At 31.7% G+C, this 3,016-nt stretch overlaps 1 protein-coding gene across 1 annotated transcript in view; it reads right to left on the reverse strand.

Annotated features, from left to right (window-relative positions):
- Positions 1-866: 866 nt before the first annotated feature.
- NAC073 (NAC domain containing protein 73) overlaps positions 867-3,016 on the reverse strand; it is a 2,231-nt gene continuing 81 nt past the window's right edge. Inside the window, exons 1-3 of the mRNA XM_078987832.1 lie at positions 2,591-3,016; positions 2,291-2,480; positions 867-1,396 (exon numbers count right to left, since the gene is read on the reverse strand). The exon at positions 2,591-3,016 is cut by the window's right edge and continues 81 nt beyond it. Of these exons, the coding sequence (XP_078843958.1) occupies positions 867-1,396; positions 2,291-2,480; positions 2,591-2,734 (864 nt within the window). The 5' untranslated portion in view covers positions 2,735-3,016. The remainder of the gene's footprint in view (positions 1,397-2,290; positions 2,481-2,590) is intronic.

Genomic DNA, 3,016 nt, shown 5'->3' on the forward strand with positions numbered 1-3,016 from the left:
GAGAGAGAGATTATATATTAAATAGTTATATTTAGTTTTTTCTTTTTTAAAAAAATAACTGAAAAGATCATAAATGGTCCCTGTGGTGTGAAATGACGAAAATGCCCCTCAATTAACGGACAAAAGTTGACGGAGTTAGCAATAAGGACCATCTGTCAAAAGTTTTGAAAGCACAGGGACGATTTATGAGATTTTTAAAACACGAAGACTAAACTTCAGAATCTGGGAAAACACAGGACCATTTATGATGTTTTTTCTATATATATATATATATATATATATATATATATATATATATATATATATATATTAAACTTTAATTTATAGAGGTCAACACACATAGCAGGTAAAAAAAGAAAAAGATAAATTTGTATGAAAAAAAGAATGAATATATGAACAATCCTTAATACTAAGCCAATGGTGACAAGTAAATTTGAGATCATGCCAAATTAGTAAAGCACGTATATGAACCAATTAATGGATCCAAGGTTATTTGTATTACATGGTAAGTAATTATGCATGATTATTGATCTAATTACGATCCTAACTAGTATATGTTTTATACTCGTAATACATATCTTGATCTTCGTGTTATAGAAGATTATATATGGTTCTTTACCATCCACCAAAAGTGACACTTCTTATTCTTCTCGTATATGTTTTCCCTAAGAACACCATCCATAATTAACAAATCCCACATTTGGGACATAAACTCATTCTTCACTTGTATATGAAATATGCACAATCTTCATCTTGGCTTGTACAGTTTTATATATATATATATATATATATATATATATATATATATATATATATATATATATATATATATATATATATATATATATATATATATATATATATATTCATGGTACAACCGAAGATCCATCATGAAAATTCAAATCATGATCATGTTGTTGAAGATTTTGCTGGTAAGAAACGAGCGAGGGGCTGAAGTACTCGACGAAGGTGGTATTATTAGTAGCATGAGTAACTTCATGTGCATTTCGACCATTTGATTTCACAAGGGGAGATATTATATTGTCTTTGACAACGTTGGAGCCACATTGTCTAGGCTGTGTTTGGTAGAAAATCTTAGATACAACCAATTCACCTTCTTTTTCATCTTCATTGTTACCCAAATGGTATTGATGCATTACCCAATTCGTTTTTTCTGGCTTTTTTTGCTTCCCATAGTTAGCGTAAAGCACAAGTATCTTCTTGTAGCCTTTAACTTTTGTTTTCAGAAAAACTGGCCTCGTCTTACCAGTTTTATGCCATCTAGTCTCGCTCCCATCAATCTCACTATGCACCTTTCTTCGTTTCCTTGTTCCTGTGGTGTACGCTTTGGATGGTCTATGAAAAAAATGTCGAACTAAACCGTCCTTACTCACTCCTGCATGTGATTAGTTTCATTTAATTTAAGAAAGAACTCAGCACATGTCTCATGGACCATATATGCTCACTACAGTTTTTTACTGTAATATCCCGCTCATCCAAAAATTACAAACTTCAGCTTCACATGTTTTTTTAATGGTGACAATTAACTGGACATGTTTAATAATTAAGAGCAGGAAGCTAATAATAAAATATCAAAAATAGCCCTTTAATAATACATATGCAGCGAATCTGTGAACCAAAACCAATATGATGACCACTAGGGAGAATAAATGTTACATTTAATTCGACCCTGCAAATAATTGTTTTCATTGTATGTTTACATTTTGTTGATGCAGCTATTTTAAATATTGCTTCCGGTAACGTAACAATTTATTTCTTTAAACAAATATGCAATCATGTTCGATGCGTTCTAGAATCAAAATACTGAACAATGTAAGTAATCATTGTCAATTCATAAACTTAAATACTTATATATAAATAATATTTAGTTTTTACGGAAGTTTTTAGAAATGTTTGATTTGGTTTGCGATTTGTACAACTAACACAAATAATCTTGGTTCTAGAACAAATTTGTTTTGCATATTTCCTATGTAAAACAACTGGTTACATAAATTTAAAAAATAAAACGTCCTTTCGTAAACAAATATTTATCCTTTAATATAAGGTGTAAACTATTATTAAGCTACTTATTCTTCAAGCCTTACATTTTTTAGTTGAATTAATCGAGTGATATCTGAGAAATAATGTACACTTCTTGTGTATTTTGATCATTTAGAATTAAATGGACCATCATTTAGAAATAAATGCACAACTTCTTGTATATTCGGATTTGGATATCTCTACTATTAAATATCTTCTATAAAAGAAATCTTTAGTACAAATTTATTACCTGGTAATTTCTCAGGATGAGTATAGCAAATTCCATTTTCACCCTCAACTGTAGGTATGAACTCATCGATCAAAGGATGGATCCTATGTGCATCTAAACGCACTTTCGCTTCCAAATGCTCAAGCAGTTCGTGATCACTTGGATCAAACTTCACTCCAGCTGGCAACCCTGGAAGATCATGAATTCGAGCCTGATACAATACCCAATCAGTGAGTCAAATACGTTAATTAAAAAAAAAAAAAAGGTAAACACCAAAAGGGTAATCAACATCATGATCATACAATTAAATGAAAAACAAACCTTCTCGTAGCAGTTGATCCGATGACCACATGAGGGGCAAGGCACAGTCTTCTTATTATCCATGATGCTGTTATTATCGTTAGATGATGGAAATCTTTTGATGATAACTCCAGGCGTGTCACTACAATCGCTGCACCAGGTCATCTGCTAGTTCTCGGGGAGAGGAAAGATGGTTAATTACAGTATCCAAAGAATATAAAGGGAAAAAAAGAAAGCAAAGTCGGTTGCGAGAAATAGTATGTGTAGCATGTGGGCTGGTGGATTCTATTTGTTCTTCAAGATTTGGGAAGGTATATAAGTCTTTATGTTCGTCATCTCTTCTTCCACCTTTAGTGTTTAGTACTGTTGTGTAGATTGCTCCTTTTCACCTATTCTGTACCTCTTTGGTCTTGCCTCGAATTATTGTGTGAAAGATCCGTTTCATTT

Source organism: Lactuca saligna, chromosome 4 (genome assembly GCF_052625555.1).
Source record: "Lactuca saligna cultivar CGN05327 chromosome 4, ASM5262555v1, whole genome shotgun sequence".
Classification (NCBI taxonomy): domain Eukaryota; kingdom Viridiplantae; phylum Streptophyta; class Magnoliopsida; order Asterales; family Asteraceae; genus Lactuca; species Lactuca saligna.